The sequence below is a fragment of the Schistocerca piceifrons genome, chromosome 7 (assembly GCF_021461385.2).
Source record: "Schistocerca piceifrons isolate TAMUIC-IGC-003096 chromosome 7, iqSchPice1.1, whole genome shotgun sequence".
NCBI classification, from domain to species: Eukaryota; Metazoa; Arthropoda; class Insecta; order Orthoptera; family Acrididae; genus Schistocerca; species Schistocerca piceifrons.
The window spans coordinates 351,309,649-351,335,500 of NC_060144.1; the positions used below are offsets into that span (position 1 = coordinate 351,309,649).

A 25,852-nucleotide genomic window follows, 5' to 3' on the forward strand; every position below is an offset into this window, starting at 1 on the left:
AGGAAGAGGCTCAAGGTATGGGAAGCCAAAAACTGCTGGAAGATAGGTCTGCTGGTCCCACATCCCTCTTTCTTTTCTTTTCTCTTTTGAGTCATCAGTCTTCTGACTGGTTTGATGCAATCCGCCATGAATTCCTCTCCTGTGCCAACCTCTTCATCTCAGAGTAGCACTTGCAACCTACATCTTCAATTATTTGCTGGATGTATTCCCATCTCTGTCTTCCAGTACAGTTTTTGCCCTCTACAGCTCCCTCTAGCACCATGGAAGTCATTCCCTGATGTCTTAAAAGATGTCCTATCATCCTGTCCCTTCTCCTTGTCAGTGTTTTCCACATATTCCTTTCCTCTCCAGTTCTCCAAAGCACCTGTTCATTCCTTACCTTACCAATCCACCTAATTTTCAAAATCCATCTGTAGCACCACATGTCAAATGCTTCGATTCTCTTCTGTTCTGGTTTTCCCACACTCCATGTTTCAGTACCATAAATGCTGTGCTCCAAACGTATATTCTCAGAAATTTATTCCTCAAATTAAGGCCTATGTTGGATATTCATAGACTTCTTTTGGCCAGGAATGCTCTTTTTGCCAGTGCTATTCTGCTTTTGATGCCCTTCTTGTTCCATCTGTCATTGGTTATTTTGCTGCCTAAGTAGCAGAATTCCCTAACTCTGTTTACTTTGTGATCATCAATCCTGATGTTAAGTTTCTCACTGTTATCATTTCTGCTACTTCTCATTACTTTTGTCTTTCTTCAATTTACTCTCAGTCCATATGCTGTACTCATTGGGCTGTTCATTCTATTCAGCAGATCAGACAATTCTTCTTCACTTTCACTCAGGATAGCAATGTCACCAGTGAATCATATCACTGATATCCTTTCACTTTGATTGATAATTCCACTCCTGAACCTTTCTTTTATTCCCATCATTGCTTCTTTGATGTACAGATTGAACAGTACGGACAAAAGACTACAAACCCGTCTTACACCCTTTTTAATCTGAGCACTTTGTTCTTGGTCATTCACTCTTATTATTCCCTCTTGGCTCTTGTGCATATTGTACATCACCTGTATCTCCCTATAGCTACCCCTATTTCTCTCAGGATTTGGAACACTTTGCAACAATTTGATGTTGTCAAGGGGGTCTTGATTTTTCTTTAATCTAGCTTCCATTATCAACTGCAACATCAGAATTGCACCTATGGTGCCTTTAGAAGCCAGACTGTTCATCATCTAATACATCCTCAATTTTATTTTCCATTCTTCTGTATATTATTCTTGTCACCAACTTGGATGCTTGAGCTGTTAAGCTGATTGTGGAGTAATTCTTGTACTTGTCAGCTCTTTCAGTATTCGGAACAGTGTGGATGACATTTTTCTGGAAGTCAGATGGCAGGGCTCCAGATTCACACATTCCACACACCAATGTGAATAGTCATTTTGTTGCCACTTCCCCCACTGACTTTATAAATTCTGATTGAATGTTACTATCCCTTCTGCCTTATTTGATCTTAAGTCCTTCAAAACTCTCTTAAATTCTGGTTCTAATACTGGATCCCCTATCTCATCTAAATCCTCTCCAATTTCTTCTTCTATAACATCAGCCAAATTTTTCCCTCATAGAGGCCTCCAATGCCCTCTTTCCACCTCTCTTCTCTCTCCTCTGCATTTAACAGTGGAATTCCCATTGCACTCACAATGTTACCACCCTTGCTTTTAATTTCACTGAAGGTTGCTTTGACTTTCCTATATGCTGAGTCATTCCTTCCGACAATCATTTTTTTTTTCCAATTTCTTAACATTTTTCATGCAGCCATTTCATCTTAGTTTCTCTGCACTTCCTATTTTTTCATTCTTCAGCGACTTGTATTTCTGTATCCCTGAATTTCCCTAAACATTTTTGTACTTGTATATCCCTCTATACGCATCCAAATGATGACATACCAAAAAACAATACATGGCACTTAATCAACACCGAATGCTCTGTCAAGGCTGGAAAGTGGAGATGGCATATTGATTGAAATAAATATCTTGTCACATATATAACTGTTTCTTGTATACACCTGCATTAATCTTATTTGATCTTATATATACTCATCTTACAGTATCAGTGTTTTCGGGTTTTTGGGGCAGTGACTTGTACTAGTATACAAACCTGTCTTGTCGATTTTTAGCTGTTGAAAGCTTCTTAGTTTTTGTTCTGCTAAGAATTGTAATGGAAAAGCATGAAAGCTTATTTTGCTATATATAAGAAAAAGTGTCCAGTATTATTTTCTATGATATTGCCAAGAACTTTGATAGTATTTCACAAAATATCTCCACTAAATCCATATTCTGCTACCAGTTGCATTCTACATCTACTCCTTTGAATGGCTGAAACTATCTCCATAAAAAAGAAGATACGTTCACATTAATAAAGTATACCTGCCATTCTTCTTTTTTGTCATTTATAGACGGAAATGGAAATGAGCGTTTGGCGTCATTGGCCGGGAGGCCCCTCTCGGGGCAGGTCCGGCCGCCATATCGCAGGTCTTATTACATTCGGCGCCACATTGGGCGACCTGCACGCCGGATGGGGATGAAATGATGATGAACACAACACAACACCCAGTCCCTGAGCGGAGAAAATCTCCGACCCAGCCGGGAATCGAACCCGGGCCCAGAGGACGGCAATCCGTCACGCTGACCGCTCAGCTACTGGGGCGGGCGTCATTTATAGATGAGTTACTGAGATGTTAAAATATTTTTCAGCATTGTTATGTTTTCTTGCAGAATTGAATCCTGACTGACTGAGGACTGTAAATCATCTTACTAGGTAGACCAACATTATTTTTCAACAAGAACTGTGAGAAGTGGATCACTGTGTGTATCAATGCTCTTGACTTCACTACCCGAATCTCCAAAAAGTACAGAATATTAAAACCACTAACAGAAGATAATCCCCGATCTCCAAGAGGGATGCAGGCAAAAGTAGAAGAAAGATCTGTGGACAACATCTTGGAACACCTCAATTCCATTAGTCTTAGTGGGCAACATCTTGGCACACCTCAATTCCATTAGTCTTAGGACCGCATTTGAGCTTTGTTTGGATGTACTTTGGAATCAACGTGGTATATGTTATCAGTGGACACTAGGCCTCATTCATTAAGGTGAAACACTGGCTATTACACATTTTAGGCATTCTAAGAGCATTCCAGAAACAACAGCTTTCCAACAAAAAGCAGCTTAAGAATTCTATCAAGGTACTCTCATATCAAAAACTTAATTTTATCAGAAAAGATAGAGGAATATTTTTAAGATACTTCCCCCTTTACATGCACAGAGGTTTGAGGACCTTTCATGCATCTAAAAGCAGGGAAAGAACTTTGCAGTAGTGATAAAATGAATTACTAACCCAGACCACAAAACATTTTAATAACCAGATATTGGGTAACCACTGTCTCTGAACTTTAAAAGGCTTTAAAGAAAAGTGAAAGAGGACTAGAGGCATAGAATTTAAGAATGAAATTAAAAACAAAGTTGCTGTACTGACACAGGAGAATTCCTGGAACCATCAAGGTTACAAATATTTACATAAACTGAAGCACATATGTCAGGGTCCATGAAACAGAAGAATTCTTTGCATCCTCACTTAATGGAACAAAGATCCATATCTGTTGTGAAAAATGGAGGAAGACACAAAGGAAATCCAATGAAGCAAAACCGAAAAAGTCCTCTGAGCCACTGTAGTCTCCAATTTTTGTGTCCACTTTTGTCACGGTGCCAATATAGTCTGGCCTCAACAGTCATGTCTCCTCAAATAGGCAGGTTACTGTTGCTGATAGAACTATAAGGGGCATTCAAAAAGAAATGAGCTGGAGGCATGATTACAGAAACCAGTACCTGTATGTTAGAAGTACTGGTCCTGGCTGTTGAGACACTTGTTTCCACAAGGTTGTGAATGGTTGCCTCATAAAATTACTGGGGCTGTGATATTAACCAGTTCCGAATGTACAGCCAGACGTCGTCATCTGAGGTGAATCATTTGCCCCACAGAGCCTTTTTAAGGGGACCAAAAATGGCGTAATCACAGGGAGAGAGGCCCAGAATGTATGGAGAGTGGCCGAGAATCTCCCATTTGAATTTTCTGCAGGAGTGCCGCAACTGTGTTGGCCTTATGAGGCTTGTGTTGGCCACATGAGGCTTTGCATTGTCGTGGAGCAGAATGACCTCAGGGGTGATATTGCCTGGTAGTTTTGATTTGATCGCTTGGCGAAGGGTGGTCAAGGTTTGTGAGTAACGCTGGGCATTCACTGTTGTCCTGTGCTGCAGGAAGTGAATCAGAAGGGGGTCATCTTGGTCAAAGAAGAATGTCAGCATAACCTTTCCTGCTCTCCTCTGGATGGCCTTGGCTTTTTTTGCTGGTGGTGACCCTGGATGCTTCCACTTGAGACTTTGTCGTTTTGATTCTTGTTCAAAGTGATGACACCATGACTCATCTCCAGCCACCACTCATGCCAGGAACACATTCCCTTCCCAAGTGTAGTGCAGCAGATGAGCAAGACAGTGGACCATTTGACATGCTTCCTGGTGTGGTTGAAGACTGTGGGGCACCCATTAGGCACACACTTTGTGCATGTGCAGTTGTTCCTTCATGATGGTGTGAATACTTCCAACACTCAGTCTGAACATGGGGGCTATGGCTTTCACTGTCTCTCGGCAGTCCTCAATAATGAATGCATCCGCCAGCTGGATAATGTCAATGGTAATGTAGTGTGGTGCTCCAGACTGTGCTTCATTGGCTAATGACACCCGTCCTTCCCCCAAGCATTGGTGCCACGCCTTGACCCTTGCAATGGACGTGCAGTGTTCACTGTACACTTGTGACATTTGTCGATGAATGTCCTTTCTTCCTACTCCTTCCACTGTCAGAAAATGAACAACACCTCTTTGCTCTTCTTTTGACACCTCCATGTCACTGTTTGCAATGCGACTAGCAGCATTGGGTGATTGATCCATGCTGCTGCTAGCTGTGTATAGCCATGTGACATGCATGCATTCCTTCTAGCAACAGACTGTGAACTTCCATGCTCTGGTGGGATCCACAACTCGTTACACACGCCCAATATTACCCTCCTGTCATCGGTTAAGATATACATGATGAATTTGATTGCCATAAGCAACAGTCTTGCAAAAATTGGCAGAATTCATTACGAGGGAAGTCTTAAATAAGACCTTGGTAAAATGTCATTAGACCCCAAAATGTTACATTTCTTGCATAAATTCTTAAATGGGTTCTTTAACATGGTGAAAATTTTCAAAAAAAAATATGCTCAGAATGCATCTTATCTCCATACTTTTTATCTCTTGCACACAATTTAAGGCAATAACTGTCATTAAAACTTCAAACAGACCTACAAAGTGTAAAAGACAGTTCAATAATGGAGTGAGAGATATCAGGTAGGGACAAATAAAAACGAAATGAAATAGAAGAAGGGCAAATGTGGAAACAAAACATGAAGAGAGGATGATACGTACAATGTATCCTCTCTATCAGCTGTTATTTTTTATCAAAAAGTTATCCACTACATCATAGTTTGTAAGCTAGATTTTGAACCATGTCTGATATACATTATAATTGCAATCATCTGTGAAAATTTGCATAATCCCTCTTGGCTTTTGTGTACAGCTGTCATTATCTGCCAATTTCTGGTGAGAAGATACTTGTCATATACCCTCGTATAGTCTGTAAGATTACTAATGCCTTCTTTTTTCTGTTTCAATTTGAGAAAGTTTTTGTATATCCTTGTCAGAAATAACAAATACACCAGATATATTTATAAAAGTAGAATTTAGCTGCTCATTGCCTGTTGTATTATTCTGTAAAAAAGAGTATCATACTGCATCAGACAAACTACTTACGGTGAGATTGATGAACCAGCATATATCTCAGGATTGGTTAGGTTGATCTGTATAAAGCCAAAATGTGCATCTGTCACCAGGTAATTGTTCCTGTTGCGAAAATTTGCTGGTGCAATAGTGAATGATCCAGCATTTGGTGTACCAGTCTACATGATATAAATAAAAAAAAATTAGATTATAATCATAAAAACCACAAGAACTAATACAGTAGATATATGGTGTGACAATTATTGAACAATATGAAAAAAAAAGAAACGTAAATTAGTTACAAACTATGGCCTGTACACACTTTATTCAACATGTAAACATCGCTTCAGATTTCGGTTATGATATGTTCAATATGCCTGTCATCATTGTTGACGATGTAGTGCAGACGAATAGCAAAATTCTGCACAACCCGCCAAAGTGTTGGAACATATGTGCTGTCGATCACCTCCTGAATTGGTGTTTTCAGCTCAGCAATGGTTTTAGGGTTATTGCTGCACAACTTGTCTTTCATAAAGCCCCACAAAAAGGAGTCACATGTGTTCATATACAGAGAATATGGTGGCCAATCAAGGCCCATGCCAGTGGCCTCTGGGTACCCCAGAGCCAGAATGCGGTCCCCAAAGTGCTCCTCCAGGACATCAAACACTCTCCTGCTTCCATGGTGTCGAGCTCCATCTTGCATGAACCACATCTTATCAAAATCAGGGTTCTTTGGATAATGGGGATGAAATCATCTTCTGAAACCTTCACATACCATTCGGTAGACACCATGCCATCATGCCGATTATTCTGTGACTCAGTATTGCACGCCTCACAAACACTCATTGAGGGTGAAGAGGCTTCTCGGTAATGAAATGTGGATTCTCAGTCCTCAAAATGCACCAGTTTTGCTTTTTTCATGCAAATGGAAAACAGCAAGAAGGTTCGAGGGCATGTGCATTCCTATCATGCCCCATGGCGAACAGTGCAGTTTGATGTCCTAACACAAACTGTTCAGAAGTTATAACGATTTTATTTTGTATAGTTCAATATTGAGACCCTGTATCTAAACCAGCAAAAACTAATGTGAAACTACTCACCAAGAAAATTGATTATGGCATGCTACTGGAACTTTGCTAAACATATAGCCACTAAACTGTAGCTGCCTATCACCTGCACGAAAAAACTTAATGTTCATTTAGTTTTTATTCTGCACAGGTCTCTTTAAGCTACCAGCTTTTTTTATTTAGTGAATTTATTACTTACTCATTTTGTTTTCTTATTTTAATGTCTTCAGTAAGCCATTAAATTTGTCTTATTATGCTTTTCTCTGCTCCTTTCATGACATTTACATCACTTTATAATATTTTGCCTCTGATCCTGCATTTAAAAATCTCAGTTTAAATGTGAAAAGCTGGGCTCATCAGCCTCATGTCATTCACTTTCAGTCATCCTAACAGATGGCCATAGTATCGTAACACCAAAGTTTACCAATTAAGCTCCCTCATTTGTGTGCGACTCTCTGTGCTCAACACTCACTTGCAGTGGTCGCCTTTGCTCTACCCAGTCTCATGGCACTTGGGGTCACAGCACATGACCTAGGTGTTCTAATTCTTATCTTATACCATGCTTCTTCACCTGACCAGTTTCTTTGTTTTATTTTAGTTGTCGCCAAGGTACTGTGACTTGTTCCTCTCTCTCTTTTTTTTTTTTTTTTTTTTTAAGTATTAGCTCAAGCGGTGTTAGAATTGTATATATGATGTCTGCATTAGTTTTCACTGTTTTATGCATACATGTGTACGTAAAAATTATTTTTGTCACACTTCACTTGTTTGGACATGATGATGGGAATTTGTAAGCCTGCAACTGGTCATAATATTAAAAAAATAAAAGCCTTACACCTGAAGCAGTGATTTTCATGTCTATAACAATGCTCAGTTGCAGAAGTTCTGCAACAGGATTGTTTGCCTTAAGCATCAACTCTGTACCAAAAAATCTGTCTTATCAGCTTGTTGTTGTTGTGGTCTTCAGTCCTGAGACTGGTTTGATGCAGCTCTCCATGCTACTCTATCCTGTGCAAGCTTCTTCATCTCCCATTACCTCCTGCAACCTATATTCTTCTGAATCTGCTTAGTGTATTCATCTCTTGGTCTCCCTCTACGATTTTTACCCTCCACGCTGCCCTCTAGTACTAAATTGGTCATCCCTTGATGCCTCAGAACATGTCCCACCAACAGACCCCTTCTTCTTGTCAAGTTGTGCCACAAACTTCTCTTCTCCCCAATCCTATTCAATACCTCCTAATTAGTTACATGATCTATCCATCTAAGCATCAGCATTCTTCTGTAGCACCACATTTCGAAAGCTTCTATTCTCTTCTCGTCCAAACTACTTATCGTCCATGTTTCACTTCCATACATGGCTATGCTCCATACAAATACTTTCAGAAATGACTTCCTGACACTTAAATCTATATTCGATGTTAACAAATTTCTCTTTTTCAGAAACGCTTTCCTTGCCATTGCCAGTTTACATTTTATATCCTCTCTACTTCGACCATCATCAGTTATTTTGCTCCCCAAATGGCAAAACTCCTTTACTACTTTAACTGTCTCATTTCCTAATCTAATTCCCTCAGCATCACCCGACTTAATTCGACTACATTCCATTATCCTCGTTTTGCTTTTGTTGATGTTCATCTTATATCCTCCTTTCAAGACACTATCCATTCCATTCAACTGCCCTTCGAAGTCCTTTGGTGTCTCTGACAGAATTACAATGTCATCGGCAAACCTCGAAGTTTTTATTACTTCTCCATGGATTTTAATACCTACTCCAAATTTTTGTTTTGTTTCCTTTACTGCTTGCTCAATATAAAGATTGAAGAACATCGGGGAAAGGCTACAACCCTGTCTCACTCCTTTCCCAACCACTGCTTCCCTTTCATGTCCCTTGACTCTTATAACCGCCATCTGGTTTCTGTACAAATTGTAAATAGCCTTTCGCTCCCTGTATTTCACCCCTGCCACCTTCAGAATTTGAAAGAGAATATTCCAGTCAACATTGTCAAACACTTTCTCTAAGTCTACAAATGCTAGAAACGTAGATTTGCCTTTCCTTAATCTAGCTTCTAAGATAAGTCGTAGGATCAGTATTGCCTCACGTGTTCCAATATTTTTATGGAATTCAAACTGATCTTCCCCGAGGTCGGCTTCTACTAGTTTTTCCATTTGTCTGTAAAGAATTCGCATTAGTATTTTGCAGCTTAATAATTGATATAGTCTGCATCACATCCTGTTTAAGAAGTTGGCAGTAGCTTGTTCTGGACTCCTGGCAGCATTAGCTTGTGCTGGCCTGGAATCACAGTGGGTGGCCTGATCACAGTAGTGCTCTACAGCATAATTGTGTGTTGTACTTCAAGGAAAACAGTACACCAATAGTGGCAGGGGAAATCTATGGGCACTTAAAAGACCTGTGATGCAGTACGTATCAGACATTAAGCTGAAAAGACCAGATTTTTTGGTACAGAAGTAATGTTTAGAGGGTGCATCGGGAAACACAGCAAAAGATCACACAGAAAAGATAGATTGCACTGGATTGGCACTGGAATTTGGTGGCCAGCAAGTGGCCATAGGTTGTGCCAAACTCCACTGCGGTTGGTTAGACCATGCCATACTGGTGTAGCAGTTGGGTAGTTGGCAGTCACAGTATGTATGGATAATTCAAAAGATGTCTACCATTCACCCTCTGATTCCTGTCAGATATACAGAATTTGAATCATTTCGCATCATTTCCTGTTACTCTTTAATTTACTTCTATTATTATTATTATTATTATATTATATTCTATACTACATATTATTATATTATAATTATACTAATTTATTTAAAAAGATAATGCTAGTCACTACATAGAGGAGGCTTTTAGTTGCAGATAGATAAAATGAAAAAGACCGCTAAAATATTTAATTTTCCAGACAAATTACTTCTTCTGAAGTAGAAAACACACCCACATTCATAGAAGGCTATCTACACACATAGCAGAAATTTATTTAATTCATTAGATAATAAATTACAGGCTGCACTAATAACTAAGTTTTCAATTAGCAAATTCATATTTCCTAGTGCTGGGTCAAGGAATCAAAACCACTTTAGGCCCTGTTCCAGATATTCTAATTTATTTACTCAGTATTCTAGCACTGGTTTTCAAAATGTTGTATTCCGTGAATTATGTATTGTCGTTGTCCAATAACTGTCTCACAAAGTTCAACTTTCAATTTTGGTGTTTAGTTATGAACAATTACAATAACATGCAACACTACATTGATGTCAGACTTGCGATGCTTGCTGCTGTTATCCTGTTTATGCACAGTTGTCATACAGTTAGTGATGTATGTTTAGCAAATGGTTGTGCCTGAACTGTTTGAGTTATGAATCTTTAAACTACTATTACTCATTTCAAAAATCTTAAGTGTATGTGAAATGCACCCCAGTTGTTTTCTGTTCCTTGTGTTGTGTGCATGAACAGTCTCATTACGCTCCAGTGTCCGTCCCTGGTAGCTGATTGGTCAGCGAGACAGAATGTCAGTCCTAAGGGCCCGGGTTCAATTCCCGGCTGGGTCAGAGATTTTCTCCACTCAGGGACTGGGTGTTGTGTTGTCCTAATCATCATCATTTCATCCCCATCGATGCGCAAGTGGCGTCAAATCGAAAGACTTGCACTTGGCAAACGGTCTACCCGACCGGATGTCCTAGTCACACGATATTAAAATTAGTCTCCAGTTTTGTGTGATCACATAATACACTCACAGTGGTCTTGCATATATACAATTATGCAAACATTAGAATGTTTAGTTCTTTGAAACAACTTTTACACGATTCTTTTTGCTTCTTTTTCAATATTATTCAAGGGCGTGCTTCTGTAATGTGAATATTACCCCATACTGTGATTCCATACCGCATGTATGGTTCAAAAAGTCCATGATAGGCAATGCACAACAGGTCTCGGTGAGTATACCGAGCCAGTTGTTTCATTATAAATATCACTGAGCTTAGCATACTGGAAACAGTGTTTATCTGCTGTTTCCAGTTTAGCTCACTGTCTATTGTAATGCCCAAAAACTTAACTGAAGCTATTTCTTCCAGTTCTTTTTCATATAAGAAAACATCCATATGTTCTTCTCTATGTTTATTTTTGAGGACCATGTACATAGGTCTTTCTTTTCAGATTAATAATTAACTCATTTTTAGAGAGCCATTGTGCTGTACTACTGACTAATATAATGTATTTTGTTCAAGTGCCTCCAAATTGTTGGAAACATTTAGCTCAGTCATATCATCTGCATAAAGTATTTTGATTTCATTTTCACATGTTTGTATATTATTCACAAATAAATTGAAGAGAACATGTCCCATTACAGATCCTTGAGGTACAACATACGTAATGCTTCTAACTTCTGATCTGTATAAGTTATTTATGGCTACATATTGCCTCCTGTTACTTAGATATGATGTTATCCAGTTTGCTGCATGTCCACGAATACCATTACTCTCAAGTTTCTTTACTAGGTCTGCATGATCAACTGTGTCAAATGCCTTGGATAGAACAAGAAAAACTCCAGACACTGCCAACTTGTTGTCCAAGGCCTGTACGGATGAATCTGTTAATGATTCAGTTGCTCTTTCCATTGATTTCCCTTTCTGATACCCATGCTGTGCTGGAGTTATTACATTATGTTTTTCCAAATAAGCAGTTATTCTGTTTAACATGAGAATTTCTAATACTTTGGAGAAGCCTGATACTAAAGATACTGGCCTGTAGTTGTTAGGGTCATCGTGCTCTCCCTTTTTGTATACAGGGACTACTTTAACTAATTTGAGTTTATCTGGAAATACTCCTTCTTGGAAAGAGCAGTTGGCAATATCCAGTTGTGGCATAATTATTTCTGCTGCAACCTGCTTGATTAGGTAGTTTGTCACTTCATCATGTCCAGCAGACTTTTTTGCTTTTAGCTTTTTAATAACATTTGTCATTTCCTTTTCAGACACTGGTTTCAGGAACATTGAGTGGCTTGGTTTATCTGTCACAATAGTTTGGTGAGTTCCTTGGCTATTTATCCATGCTTTAGTTTTTCTATTGCATCTGTGTAGTTATTATTCAGGGTGTTGGCAATTTTTGTATTATCTGTGATGATTTTGTTATTTACTGTCATAGTTTCTATTTTGTTTGTTTTCTGTGAGTATTTTTTCTTGCCCATCTCAGAGTTAATTACATTCCAAGCTGCTCTCATTTTATTTGTTGATTTTGAAATAAACTCATTAACTGATTTTGATTTTTCTTGTCTTAGCAACTGCCTGTATTTCTTCTGGTGCTGCCTGTAGGTTTCAATATTTTCTCTCTGTTTCATTTCTATTTAGGTAGCTCTCTGTTCTATTACTTCCTTCATGGTCCACTGCTTATTTTAAAGATTTTTTCTTTTCCTCTTGGTTTTTGGAAATGCTAAACTGAAATAATGTGTTATAGTGTCTGTCTTGGAAAGCATTATATTTTTCATCTGTTCCCTGGGCTTGAAGTGTGTCCATCCACTGTTCTTCTGTTAACATCACTTTGAAGATGTTGATATTTTGTTGGCTGATAAGTCTAACATCTCTTTCTACACTTCTGTCTTCCTTTTGTGAGTTAAGATTTCCATATGCTTCACAAAGCTGTCCAAAATGATCAGAAATTCCTGTTTGTAGAACCTTTGTTGTATATGCATTGCTATCTATATCAGTGATAATAATGTCAATAATTGACTCAGTTTCCAAAGTCACTCTTGTTGGTTCCATAACAGTTGCCTTAATGTTGTACTGTAGTAGAAGCTCCTCAAATTTTTGCTTTCTCTGTGTCTCTCTTCCCATATCAATGTTAAAATCACCACATATTTCACAATCTTTCTTTTTTTTTCTAGTAGAAGTATCAGCACACTAACTCCTCAGCCATTGTTGTCTTTCTTGTTCCTGAAGCCACTATTTCTCAGTCGAGTGGCTCCTCAACTGCCATCATGAGGCTGAGGGCATCCCATTTCCTCCAATCAAGTTCAAGGAATTGAATGCAGGTCCTCTGCATAGCAACCATACATATTAACTTCTGAACTATGGAGGTGGAATTATTGTGGTATGGGTACCATTACAAAGCACAGGCTGAAATGGGAAACAGTGATGCATTCCAAGTGACAGTATAGTGCAAACAGAGGCAGTTCTGTTATAAGGTGCTCAAAAGGTTCCAAGATGCCCAGGGAATTTTCCTGACCCAACATGATGCAGTAAATATGCCATTCACTACAGCATATGAAACAAACCTCAGAACACCTTCTTTTACCATTAACGAAGAGATCGATACTCCACTATTTTCTTCACATTATGAGTACATTTCCAATTTTCAACCAAATCAGGTATAAAAACACCAACAACTTTGGCAGTGCAAGGAGATATAATCCACACCATACTTAAACCAATTTTACCACGTAATAGAAAAATGCCATATCCTTGTAAGATAATTTTTCTACAGTTTTCATATTTATGCTCAGAGGAAAAGTAGAACGAGTTATAACTTTATTTAAACGGTTATTAGTGCACACAAACAAAGACATTTTTTGCACAACTGCATATTCACTTCTAAATCACATCTATTACACATAGATTCAAATAATGAGTTATGACCAGATTTGGCTAGCTTAATTAAAGACATAATGTCAATTCTTCTTATGTCAATTCTTCTTATGTCAGTTCTTCTAATGTCAGTTCTTCTTATGTTTTCAGTTATCTGCTTTATTATAAAAACTAAATACTACAAACCAAACAATTATATAATTCAAAGAATCAAAGTTATTAAAACAAAATTGTTGAATTGATTTGTAAATGTGGCATTACCTGCACGTCAGAAAGCATCTATTTTTGTGTACAAGGAAAGGAAAAGTGCTTTGTCAGTCAGCCAGAGACACATCGGTGATGCTTGTTACGCTTTGACACTTGGCAATGTTGCACAACAAACTGAGTTTTTATAAATTGTTACAGATGTACATCAGTAATAAGGAGATAATATGGCTTTTGGAAATGAACAAATAGAAAACATCTTGTGACCAGTTTAATAACTAAACAACCCATTGGCCAACTCTTGAAAACAGCTGGAGGAAGCAGAAGGAAATTGACGACCAACCAGATTAGTAACAGAATTCAAATTCTTCAATTGAATGTATTCATTTGATCATATAACTAAAAGCACTGACACGTAACCAGATGTACTGTCATTGTTGTCAGAAAAGCTAGTCAGCAATCTAATACTTTTTATATATGAGAGGAGTTTACAAGCAGCACTATGTTAATGTTGCAATTCCACCTACTTTTATGACAAATAGGCTATATAGGATTTAGATGAGAGTGTTTCATTTTGTGTGTGTGCATACCCCAGCCCATTAATGGATTTCTCATAACGCTAGCAAAATTTCCAGCTTATATGAAAGCCAGATGAATATGGTAGATGGAAATAAATCCTACTGCTCTTAAAGTTATCTGACTTTGTCTATGTTTGTGAATTATGAAAAGAAGAAATTTCATATCTTGTTCTAATGTGAGTCTATGTCATACAGATATTGAATGTTACATCATAAAGTTTACAGGAATATGGCCTATGAAACATATAACTATAACTGTGTGATGAAAGTGCAATTTTTACTGTTCTGTCATAACATTTGCTGCACAAATTGTGAGAGAAAATATTCAGTTGGTGTTTAACTGAAGAGCAGGATAACAAATTTATAACTTTCCTGTGTTCCATTAGTCGAATAGGCTACATCACAAAAGACTGATTGTTTTTCAACATTAATTATACAGTACTATTCCAGTTACTGTGCTGCACCAAACATGGTAGTGAATGTTCATAAGCTATATGTAATACTGTAACTGTTGTAAGACCAAATTAGAAACTACTACTAGTTGCTAAATTACTATTAGTTGACTATGTCATATATCTGATTTAATATACAATCACATAGCATTGAAAGATCTTACCTCCAGTATATCAATATACACTAACTCAGGCATCTTACGGGACTCTCGGTAGCCCCAAAGAGATATTGTCAGTTGTGCTGCTGAATTACTTGTCAAGTTTGCACTGTCCCACTTAATTAGTATCTCTGCTGGGCTCTTTAGATGGACATCATTTGTGTCAAATGTAATTTTTTCTTCTGCAGTTGCAGGAGTTTCTAGAAGGAAGAACAGTATATTGTCACATAAAATGCTAGTCATTCCCAGTAGACCTGATTCTTCCTTAGTAATCAAAAACTCCTTAGCAGCAAGTTGTTGGGAAAACAAGAAATGTATTGCATACTTTAGTTATACGTGAAAATCAGTCAACAAATGTCACCCAGAAATATAGTGCAGTAGAAAGGGAAGAGAACAATGTGAAGTTAATGGTATCAGAGCAACACATATTTCAGACTAGTCTTCTCACTGAGACATAGAGTACAGAGTGTAACTATTACTGCTGACTTGTTTGCTACTGGATTTTGTCTCAGATCTTTGGCCAAAGGTTGGTTAATGATTCTTCTGATATTTCACTGACACAAGTGCCTGGTATTGTCGAAGATTCATCCTTTTCAACTACTTCCCTTTTATGCTCCTGATGACTGCAGTCTGGTTTCTGTACAAATAGTTGATAATCCTTCATCACTCTATGCTATCCCTGTTACTTTCTGAATTTCAAAGAGCATATTGTAAAAAGTATTCTCAAAATCTACAAATGTTATAAATGTAGTCTGCCTTTCCTCAAATTATCTTCTACAATAAGTTGTAAGGGCAGTATTGCCTCTTGTGTTGCTAAATTTCTCCAGAAACCAAACTGATCTTCCCCAATGTTGGTTTCTGTCAGTTTTTCCATTGTTCTGCAAATAATTTGTGTCTGTTGGCACCTGCCTTCTTTGGAATTGGAATTATTACATTATACTTTTAAAGTCTGAGCATATTTTGCCAGTCTCGTTTATCTTGCACACCTGGCAGAATAGTTTTGTCATGGCTGGAGCCCCATATTATTATTAACCAAATTCATGATATTTTAAAATAACAAACAAAAATCAGCAAACCATAGAACTACCAACAATATAGGCTTAATTTATTTTCACGTAATTTACCATACCATTGATGAGAGGTAAAGCAATGTTTCACATACAATTTGGATGTATATATATGAAAACAGATTTCATATATTTCACATTGAGGATGATTGTACAGACTCAGTGGTACATGAGTAATATTTTTAGTGGCGTGTATTCGCTCCAAATGTGTGTTTGCACTACGTTTCAAATCGTAGAAGCCTGTACAAAAGAAACTAACATATGTGGTTTTTATAGTTTTTTTTAACTCTTACAAAGCTTTAATTACTGAAAACATTCTTTCGATAAACACATTAGACCTGGAATAGCTCATGAAAATTCAACGAAGCTTCTAAAATGTTTTGGATATACTCACTCCCTGTGAAAATGAATAAATATTTCCTGCCATTTTCATTGACACATTAATTTCAAATTTGAGTCCCTTACTTCTACTGTATGTAGACCTAACTACTTACAAAACAGTTTCCATCAAACAGTTCTTTCTCATCCTCAATAAAGTTCATGACACTAGATTTTACAAAACTACACAATTATTGAACTCTAATCTTGCTGATGGTTTTATTTAGGGTGATCCATTTTATTGGCTGATGAGGGTCCATAAATGGTTCATACCATTCATGACTATACTCAATGTAGATATTACAGAAAGCTGTGATGGTATCATTAAATTGCTCATGTGTCACTAGACCATTACTTCCTAACTCTTGTAACTGCTGTTTTACTATAGATGTCAAAAAGTAGAAGGATTTTCCGGCTTATGATTTGTTGAGCAACATATTTATTTTGTCTGCAACTTCAGTTAGATTTGGGTTACCTTTCCTTATTCAATGCACAGAATGTTTGAAACGAATTTCAGAAAAAATCTCTATTGTAATAAGACACTTGTTAAAGGACAGTTAGTAGAATTTTACTGTTTAACAAACAATGACTTTCAATAGCTGGTAAATCAGATAACTGATCATCACAAGAATAACTTTAATTGTTTATCAGAATGCAAACACAGTATCGTGAAAGGAACCACCAACGCTATAGTGGGTACCACGCTAAACAGTAATGTGTGAAAAAGAAATATTTATCGCAAATAACAAAAAAGTGATAAATAGAACATACAAAATTAGAAATACAACAAACAGTATTTTCTTTTTAATACTCAGCAGTAATTTAAAATATAATTTCCGTTGTAACCGACGAAAATATTATAAAAAGCACCAGGAGGAAATGTAATTCACAATGTGAGGCAAGGCGTGACGTCACAACAGCCATAACCATTACGCCGCTGGTTATTAAAATACCGGTATTGCATATTCTTCTTGACCCTAAAAGGATATACTCGTATATTGTGAGATTTTGTTACATATACTGTATTAATATAGGTGGCTGTGGCTGTAAGTGAACAGATTAAACCGTATGCGCCAGTTTGGACAGTACTGTAGCCCTTACAAACAGAACATCTTACATCTATTAAATTATTTTCACTCTTTTAAGATTGTTTTTGTCTTTCTTTTTCTTTCTTCCATAATTGGTATTTGTAGCGTCAGCAGAAATAGCAATAATCTTTCTCTTAAGATCGAACTTTTGGATCACCTCTACAGACAATCGAGGGCAAATGCTCCGTATTTTCAAAACCAAAGTTCACAAACTCCAACATTCTCGGTATGCTGTCTTTATCTGGACGTCAAAACCCAACCACCAAAGGAACCAAGCTTGAAATCCGCGGGTTGGAAAAATCTATCGTCTCTGGCATAATCTGTTCTTCTCTCATTATTTGTTCATAGCAAACAGCGTAATACGTTTGTCATAAATGATCTGGTTTTAATTGCGAGCACAAGAACTTCTTGTTGAACAGTGCTTTAATTACGTCAGTGGTGCACACCACGGACTTGAAGCTCTGATTGTGTATCACAGTGTGGCATGCAAATGTGGCTTTTTGCGCCGAAAGTTGATTATCCATGCCTTACACTACTTTCACTGCTAACTGATTATCAGTTTTTCTTCTTTGAGAGTTGACTGAAGCGCAATGTGATGTTCGGTAGATTTCACGTAAGTTATTTGCTCGATGCGTCCTCCGTGTCCAAGAATAAATTTCGCACAGCAAACTGTACACTCAGCATTCACACGGTGTCTTATAATGAACGGCGATTCGTAAAGCCTCTTACTGTTTAGTGTGGACTTGTATTTCCCGTGAGTACAAAGAAAGTAATAAGATAAAATTTAACAAAGTCACTGCTGCAAGCACTGTAAATGTTAAACTAGCGCACAACAATACACTACCAAGCCAACTAGGAACAATCAGGTAGGCCTTTCTGGGGGTTGTGCAGCTATTGCCTACCGCGTATGACGTTAGCGGGAATACTGTTCGTTGCTCACGCTTGTCGGCGTGGGAATACTGTCTGTTTTAACACCAGCGGTAGGAACCTTATGCTGTAAAGTGCCGATGCACATTATTAAACATAGCTTAAATCTATAATTATTAAATAAACACTTGTATGTTATAATAATAGCCACCTTCAAAGACTTAATATTAGGAGCTAGGACACCTTTCTCCTTTCATAAATATTCACCGTAGCTCATAAAGATCACGAAGCACCCAACTGGAGATCTTTCTTCGCAGCATTTCTTTTTTTTTTTGTGTGTTTTATGTTTTAGGTTGTATGTTCAGATGCCTTATTCTAATGAAAGTTCTTGGTATTACGTAGAGAGAAACTACTTTATGATGTATTTCGGGAAGCTATGACATTATTGTAGAGATTATCTTTCGCGTCACTCCGTCACACTTAGCAACAAGTCGCCCACGAAAACAGCACATGCTACTTCAAATTAATTTATTTTATTGAGCGAGCCAACCGAAGGAGAAATGAGCCCACTTCTGGATATTATTATGGAGATCAAGTCACTATCGGCGAAGCAATCTGAATCCAGGAGAAGCTCCTCTGAGACTGAACCCGAGCAACTGTCAGTGCAAGATCGAATCTGGCCTGGTGTGAAATACTGTCCAATTTATTGTTTTATTGTAGAAAAAACTGGAAACTGATTCTAAATAACGAAATGTGAAGACATCCACTTGACTGCTAAAAGGAATCCGCTAAATTTCAGTTACACGAGAGATCACACAAATCTAAAGGCTTTAAATTCAATTAAATACTTACTAAACTAAATAGTCACGAACAACTTCAACTGCAACGATGACATAATAATTTTGTGGGAAATCAAACCGTAGACAACGATTATTGACAGAACACTTGGAAAATGCAACAGGTCTATTAAAGAGACTGCGTACACCACGCTTGTCCAACCTCTTCTGGAGTACTGCTGTGTGCCGCATCAGATGGGATTGACGGAGGACATCGAAAACGTCCAAAGAAAGACAGCTCGTTTGGTTTGTGTTATCGCGAAATAGGGGAGAGAGTGCTAGGAATATGATACGCGAATTAGGGTGGCAACCATTACACAAAGGCGTTTTTAGTTGTGATGGGATCTGCATGAAGTTTCAACCATCATTTTTCCCCTCCGAATGCGAAAATATTTTTTTGGCGCCCACCTACATAGAGAGAAATGATCGTAATAAAATAAAACAGAGCCCACACGGAAAGATAAAATGTTCGTCATTCCCGCGCTGTGTCTGAGAGTGGAATGGTAGATAAGCAGCTTGAAGGTGGTTCGATGAACCCTCTGCCGGAAACGTAATTGCGAAATGCAGAGTAGTCGTGTGGATGTTGAAGAAGCACATTTATTTACTTCCACAACATGTTTGGGATACTTGGCTTGCAGGACCCTGCTGCTTCTTTCAAAGCGTAGTTTTCTCTTTTTAGCAGTTGTATCTTACTTTTTAATTTATTTCATGTTAAGCAATAACATGTAGGTCCAGAACTGCCCCTGTGCTGGTCAACTGGTCTAATTTAATTTTCTTCAGAAATAAAGTTTCTAAAACAGACAGTGTACTCTTCTCGTTTCGCATCTGCGATCTCTATGAGAAACAGTGCGCGAATAACTACAAAATCAGTAGTACACACAAACGTGTTTCTAAAGAGGACGAATATCTGGCAATTACCGGGTGGTTTTAATTAAACTTTCCCTATTTAACACGCTATAACATGGAAATTAATTACTGTACGAGGACCAAATTTGTAGCATTAATATCAAGGACATGGAGATGAGATATAGTGGAAACACTTTTAATGTGCTGCTGCGGTACATCAAACCATTACATAACGGCACCATTACTGCTACAAAAGGGACTCAATATGGCACCCATCAGTGTCCAGAAGAGTCTGAAAGCGCAGGATAGTATTCTGCACAGCAGAACCAAGCATGTCCGCAGGTATGCTGACTACCCCTCTTGACATGCTGCAATTCGGATCAGCACATGTGTGAATGATCCCCTGGTAAATCCTGACCTTCAGGTAACTCCGCAACCAGTAATCACAAGGAATGAGATGAAGTGATTGTGCCGACCAAGCATTTGGAAACAATCGGCTGATAATTCGACCGTTTCCAAATCTGTTTTGGAAAATCAAGTGAACTTCACGAGCGCTGCGCGGTGGGGCCCTATCTTGCATGAAAACTGTTGAGTTCAATGTGTCTCTCTCCTGTAGGGCGAGTATGACATGCTGGCGAAGCATATCGCATTAACGCTGGCCAGTCACACTGCTACGTCTTTGGACCTTGTGCGTGTTCAAGAAAGAATGGTCCAGTGATGAACATAGCTGTGAAGCCATGCCATACAGCGACGCGTTCAGCATGCAGAGGAACTTCATGCACGGTCAATGGAGGTGAAGATACCCATTCTCGGCAATTCTGTGTGTTCACCTCACCCGTCAGAGAAAAATGAGCTACGTTTGTCCACAGGATGGTCCAGGGCCATCTCCCGTCAACTTCAATCCTTCCGAGAAAGTAGAGAGCGGAGTCAACACGTCGTTGTGTGTCCTGTGGTGAAAGCTGCTGTACGATATGGATCTTGTACAGATACCATTTGAGGATGGTTCAAAGCACCTGCCGTACAGCTGACCACGGGATGTTAGTTGTCGTGACGCAGTACACTCAATGCCTGACGATCGGAAATTGTGCGCAGCGTTGTCTGCCATAACAACAGCGGTTTCATCAAACACCTGTGGTGCAACCGCTCGTCGGCCTCTTCCCGGGGCGACAGCCGGTTCTCCAGTTGATTTGAACGTTTTCATCATGCTCTTCACAACGGGTGGAAAAAGAGGGCACTTCCATGATCCTTTCAGCCGGCGATATTCTTGGAGTGCACCTGCAGCATTACTGTTGCTTTGCTGAAGGAGCTTCACCAATAATGCCCTGCTCCTTTTGTCCAAGCTTATGCTGATACGCCAACAAGTGAACTCCAACTGGTCAGGCGTGTGATGCTATGAATCACGATTATTGATTACTGCTCTTGGTGGTCATAGTTGGAACTGGACGGTGAGGCTGCTACGCATGGAAATCATGCAGCCCATACTCTGGACATTAATGCTACCAAGTTTGGTCCTCGTACTGTAATTAGTTTCCGTGTTATAACATGTTGAATAGGGAGAGTTAATTATAACCACCCAGCATACTTATGTTGCCTGCGACAAACTACGATGCATCTCCATGCCAATTTGGATTTTTCTTATGGCATAAAGTCACCCTTTAATTATATTTTCAAAGGAAACCCCAAAAGCTCCTTTTTTAAGTCCCGGTCATAGTCTTTGGGAAAGAAATTATCTCAACAAATCCATTCATTATTCACATTAACAGGATCAGTTGTTTTACAGCGTGACTTCCATTGGCGCTGCGGTTCTCTTATCTTTTGGAAATCGATGGTAAGAGTCGTCCTTTCGTTTATATGAAGCATTTTTGTATTGAGCGCCAACGGCTTTGCCGCAGTGGTAATATCGGTTCCCGTCAGATCACCGTAGATAAGCGCTGTCGGGCTGGGCTTGCTGTTGGATGGGTGACCATTCGGTCTGCCGAGCGCTGTTGGCAAACGGGGATGCACTCAGTCCTTGTGAGGCAAACTGAGGAGCTACTTGATTGAGAAGTAGCGGCTGCCGTCTCGTAAACTGACACACTGCCGGGAGACCAGTGTGCAGATCCGCAGCCAGTGACGCCTGTGGATTGAGGATGACACGGAGGCCGGTCGGTGCCGTTGGGCCTTCATGGTCTGTTCGAACGGAGAGGAATTTTTTTTTTTTTTTTTTTTTTTTGCATTCAGCGATAGCACAGTGATTTCTAGTTTTGCTCATAGTATTACAATTCGATGCAGTGATTTGGTTGCTTGCATTAACAATGCACTTGTGCACTTGCAGTGTCCTCACTTCTCGCTCCCCGTATTCCTATTAGCGTCACGCCGTTTCGTCAACAGTCTGCGCGGGAAGCCAATATGGCATATCCAGATACAATACGCCGAAAGTAAAACACCTGCAGTGTTTGTCCGTCGAGCTTCCGAAAGAATCTATATAAAGTATCGAACTTGACAGTCAATACGGTTTGGTTTTTTCGTGCGAATGAAACGTATTGCCCTAACCTACTCTACAGGTTAGTCAAGCCGGAGCCTTTCGATATGACAACATCGTGCACCTGTTAAATTGACGGCTGAAATTTTAGAATGGGCGTCCCGCTGCACGCTAAAAACAAAGCTGATTCGTTCTGCAGTACATGCATTTATACGTTTAACACGTGCACACAAAAACTAATCCCTGATATCTTCCCATTTACTTAGCGACAATGAAATTTTAACAAGTGTCGAAAGTTATGAAACACGCATACGGAACATTGTGCAGAAGTGAAGTATATAACAGGACGAGTGTAATACGCAGGTAAATAAGCACAATGTTACGATTAACACATACGTGCACGAGAGAAATAATATTACTACTCCCATTTAAATAACCAGTTATGGAATTTTAACTAAGGACGAAAACTATGATAAACGAAAATTAAAAAAAATCGTGCAACTGTCAGGTATAGGGTAACATATACGGTATGCACATACATAACACATTAAAAACATTTTTTCAACCCCAACAAATGTAAAGGATGATTGCAGCCTGCTGTCATGTATCGAATGTAACGTGCACCAAGTGGTTAAATATTATTCTACAGTCGCTTTGTTATCGCTTCCATCAGTATAAACAGGAAGAAGTAATAAGATAATTGTTATTATTTTTCTCGAGTCAGAAACATACATAAAACACAGTTAGTAAGTTAATTATCTGGTTCGACAAAAACGCTCTTCTGATGAGCTATTTTGATAGATTCATTCCTGGTGTCTGTACACTCAGAAGAAATAACTCAAGGGGAAATATCAATGACTATGGAAGGCAGCACTATGAGCAGTGTGAACACAATTTCTTTTTCAGTAACGGTTTTAAAAGTTCTGTGTACCGGTAAGGTTTTGCATAGAGTTGTTAGAAATTGGTATACACTACACTTGATTCTGTTTTATCACCACAGTTTCTTAATCAGTAAAACCAACATACAAGAACTAGAATAAAAATATGAGAACAAATTATGAAATTGCTTTGATACGAGTTTATTTGTCTTATTTTCAGCTGAAATCTGTAAGGAAGCAGTTAATGTACAATTTTACGATAGTTTCAATTTTTTAGAATTTCTTTCAATGATAACTTGTAGAAACACAACGAATCGTTTATTATATTATGATGCCACTTTTTTACTTCCTATAGTCCTACTTACATTTTCACACAAGCCTGTAACGATTTTAACCTCAATTTCTGCAAGCAACTTTGTTTCTGTTACTTGATCTTCTTGGTTCTGTATTCTTTCATTTGGATCTTTTCCAGACTCAGATTTAGTCAGTTTACTTAAATAATGTGGTGAATTGGTAAAAATTCTTTGAATCACACATCCACGCAATTTTGTTCGAGCTCGTGGACACTTCCGCTCATTTCTCTGCAAACATTTTAAGATATCAATTGCTACTGCTACGTCCCAATCTTCAAAAAGCTTCGCAAGGGCTTGAAAATTATTTAGCCTTCCACGGAATTGATCTCTGTGTGTCTGTATCTCTTGGGAACCAGAATATCATGCTGTAGCTCTTATCATCACTTTAAAAGACCCGACGCACAAGCGACAATCCGTTGCATGGGCATGCGATTGCTTCACAGGTCGCACGTGTTTGGGCAAGTCGCAGCGATTGGTCTGAAAATCCCAGGAAACTTGATGAACCGCATACGATGTGTGGCAGCTCCTCCAGATCGTTTTTAATTTTTTTCGGAATTATGGGGAAATTTTTGTGGAAGGAAACGGAAATCTTGGGGAAATGTTTGGGGAAGAAAATTTCGGTACTATGGAAATTAGGAGGGTATATTATATGTTTAACCTGACTACTAATGCCATCTATGATACGGTATTTCAAACAGCACATATTTAGTTTTCTAGATATTCAATAGATACCACTCTTTCTTCAAAACAAATTAATTCAAATATACGGTTAAACCAAGTTGACACTTGGCGTGATGTCTGATGGGAGCGACTATACATGGGAAATGCCTTTGCGGTCTCTCCCATGAGCCACTGTGCTGAGTGCTGTGGAAGATACATATGGGGGCCACGCCGGGCGCCTAGGGGAGTTCTAAGTTCTAGGGGACTGATGACCTCAGAAGTGGTCCCATAGTGCTCAGAGCCATTTTTTTTTCTACGATATTTCCGAACTGGAGCAAAAACTTGATAGTGGGGCCCCTCTTCGCCCTTCCTTCCCCACCGCGCATATGAGATAGGACATTCAAAAAGTCGATGGTTCAAAGACATGTTCATTTTGTAGTCCACATAAATTTGGAATCGTCATATTCTTCCATATAATTTGCGTGATGTCTCCATTTCTTCTCCTTCCTCATTCTAACAAACAACCTGGTCATCACTAATTGTGTAACTATTCCTGCCATTGTCAAAACTTATTCTCTGGTTAACTTCACTAACCCTGCCAGAATCACCAGTTTTGTTACCCCGCGTTTTTCAACGCGGAGGCGCTATTACGCCGGGCGCTGATAACCTCGTTGTTGTGCGCCCTAAAACACTAATCATCATCATCGTTATTACGTGTTCGTACAACACATTTTCCGAGCTATTCCGAGAATAAAGCTTAAGCGGCTGCTAACCGGGGACTGTAGAACTGGGCCTTAGCTGTGTAGCGATCTGGCAAAAATTTTCTGTCCAAATTTCATTTTTTTGGATACACCGAGAAGATTAATATGTAATCTTTCTTACCTGTTATTCTTGTTAGTCGTTTATTTCCACTCTGATAGTCGGAGTCTACGGATTTAGCTAATAATTATAACAACGCTGATCATTCGCACACCCAGTCAACCATATAAACCAGCAGCGACTGGCATTTACCCGATGGGGTTTATTCAGCTCACCTCTTATCGCTCTATCCCCTTTTGTCTGCGGGAAAGTTGTTTTATTTCCAGATGCGACGGGGGTTCCCCTGTCAGAGACATCACGTACACTATGCGCTCATTCAAAAATCAGCTTATGATTCGTTCAGAAATCAACTTAGAATGTGTCCAAATACGTTCGAAAACCAACGGGGATGCGTTTCAAAATCATATGAATAATCAATAGACCTACGTGCACTGGATGCTAGGCGCTTTGTGAAACGAAGTATTTTTTTCTTCAATGATATGAATTTGGCAGCCCCTGAAATTGCCGCCCGGGACAGATAGCCCAGACTATTACGTAGCTATCACAGAATTATGTTATTGCTGTTCTTAATTAAAGACTCAGCCGTTTGTTCTATATTTAAACATATTTGCACAAGGTCAGGGCAGAATGACGCCGACGAAAAGCCAGACGTTGTTTGGAAAAAATTCGGAAATTTGTGGTAAGTTCCTATGG

General features: G+C 38.8%; 1 protein-coding gene across 1 annotated transcript in view; it reads right to left on the reverse strand.

The window, feature by feature from the left end:
- The window catches only part of LOC124805698 (protein mesh), a 196,959-nt gene that overhangs the window by 115,186 nt on the left and 55,921 nt on the right, over positions 1-25,852 (reverse strand). The window contains exons 8-9 of the mRNA XM_047266267.1: positions 14,913-15,106; positions 5,899-6,044 (exon numbers count right to left, since the gene is read on the reverse strand). Of these exons, the coding sequence (XP_047122223.1) occupies positions 5,899-6,044; positions 14,913-15,106 (340 nt within the window). The remainder of the gene's footprint in view (positions 1-5,898; positions 6,045-14,912; positions 15,107-25,852) is intronic.